Source organism: Myotis davidii, unplaced genomic scaffold, assembly GCF_000327345.1.
Source record: "Myotis davidii unplaced genomic scaffold, ASM32734v1 scaffold211, whole genome shotgun sequence".
In the NCBI taxonomy this organism is placed as follows: Eukaryota; Metazoa; Chordata; class Mammalia; order Chiroptera; family Vespertilionidae; genus Myotis; species Myotis davidii.
The window spans coordinates 1,422,995-1,424,824 of record NW_006282523.1 but is presented as its reverse complement, the minus strand read 5'-3'; the positions used below and the strand labels follow the sequence as shown (position 1 = coordinate 1,424,824).

Sequence of the window (1,830 nt, the reverse complement as noted above, 5' to 3'; positions counted from 1 at the left end):
CCGGGCCTCCTCCCACCGCAGGCCCAGCCCAGCCCATCGCCCCGCACCCAGAGCCGCAGGGGCAAGGGGACCCTGGCCCCTCCCGGGCGCCCTGGGCGAGCACCCTCCGCCCCCGCTCAGCTTCCCTGTTTGCAGTCGGTGGGGACCCGCTCACGGCCAGCCCTCAGGCCCCTCAGGCCGGGCGAGCCCCGGGTCCGGGATCTGGGTTTCAGACGGAGGCCTCCCCCAGCCCCCAGCTCTTGGGAAGTCAGGTCCCTCTGCCTCCCGGGGTCATGCCCTCGCGTCCTAATGGGCAGCGGACACAGGCCTGCGGGTGTGGAGGCGGCCCCTGAGTCGGTCCGGATCGGAGGAGGCGGGAGGTACCGGTCTCCCCCTTCCTTCCAGGTTTACTGAGCACCTGTCTGTGCCAGGGGCCGGCCCGGGTCCCTTCCCAGCTGGGCACGGTTTTCCCTAGAACGTGTGGCCTGGGGAGGGAGTGAACTTTGCTCCGCGCCCAGCCCCGTGCCAGGTGCTCAGGGTCCAGATCCGCTCCCCTCCCTCCCTCCCCCTTCCTTCCAGGTTTACTGAGCACCTGTCTGTGCCAGGGGCCGGCCCGGGTCCCTTCCCAGCTGGGCACGGTTTTCCCTAGAACGTGTGGTTCCTCCTGGGGAGGCTGCGGGCCACGGGGTCGGGGCCGGCTCTGAGCCTCGGCCGCGGTGGGATTGGCACAGGAGCAGGCGCTGACGAGGCGGGAGGGCGCTCGTGCCGTGGGTCTGGTGTGCACCCTCGAAGCTGGTTTCTCCAAAGCAGCTGGAAATGCAGAGGGAGCCATGCTGGCTACATGGGCCCGGCTCCATCCTGGACACGTTGATTTTATCTTGAAAATGGCCGGCAGCCCGGGGCTCGGGTCACGCGATTGGATTTCTGCACTAGAAGGGCAGCTCTGGAGGTGGCAGTGTGCCCGATGCCGACGGCACAGGGCAGGGCGGGAGGGTCCTCGGGAGCCGTGGGCCTGCAGGCCTGGCTGTGCTCGGTCCCTTGTCCAAGGGATGGCCTGTGTGCACGTCGGCTTCGGTGGACGGGCCTGCCAGACCCCGACTCACCAGGCACCACGGCCACCCGGGCTCCTGGCCATTCACTGGGTCATCACTGGGACACTCACCCCGGGGCCTCTGCCCACGGGTTGTCCCACGTGTGGGCTTTCCCGGAGCTCTGTGGCTGGCCTGGCGGGACCGGGCCTGACCACTGGGTTCCCAGGGATCCAAGCTCTGCCACCAGCGTAGGCCACAGTCCATGTGATGCGCGTCACTGTGTCCTGTGTGCATGGCACTTGTGATGTATGTGCCACGTTGGTATGTGTCACATGTGTGCCGCTTAGGACACTCGTGGTCGGGGCATGTGTGCTCCTGACCTGCTGGGCCCTGGGGGAGCCGCCGCGTGGGGCTCCGGAATGCACAGTGCGACCGACAGCGGGGAGCCGGCCCGGAGCTGCTTCCTGGGGCGACAGCGACCGGAAAGGTGGGCTCCCTAATGGAGCCGCTCCCCGCCTCTCACCACAGCTGCCGCCATGCTGCCGCTGCCCTCGGAGCAGGCCCTGAGCGAGCTGCTGGCGCGCAAGGAGGACGAGTGGCGCGCGCTGCAGGCCCACCGCACCCAGCTGCAGGAGGCCGCCCTTCGGGACGCGCAGCGCCGGCTGGAGGAGGCCGAGGGGAGGCTGGGGCGCCTGCAGGAGGACTTCCTCTACAACCTGCAGCTGCTGGAGGAGCGGGACCGGGAGCTGGAGCGCTACGACGCCGCCTTCGCCCAGGCGCAGAGGCTGCAGGAGGCCGGGCAGGCCGAGGCCAGTGAGCT

The 1,830-nt window shown here is 69.5% G+C and overlaps 1 protein-coding gene across 1 annotated transcript in view; it reads left to right on the top strand.

The window, feature by feature from the left end:
- The first annotated feature begins 1,533 nt into the window (after positions 1–1,533).
- CCDC57 (coiled-coil domain containing 57) overlaps positions 1,534–1,830 on the top strand; it is an 11,927-nt gene continuing 11,630 nt past the window's right edge. The window contains exon 1 of the mRNA XM_015559889.1: positions 1,534–1,823. Coding sequence (XP_015415375.1) covers positions 1,547–1,823 — 277 coding nt within the window. The 5' untranslated portion in view covers positions 1,534–1,546. The remainder of the gene's footprint in view (positions 1,824–1,830) is intronic.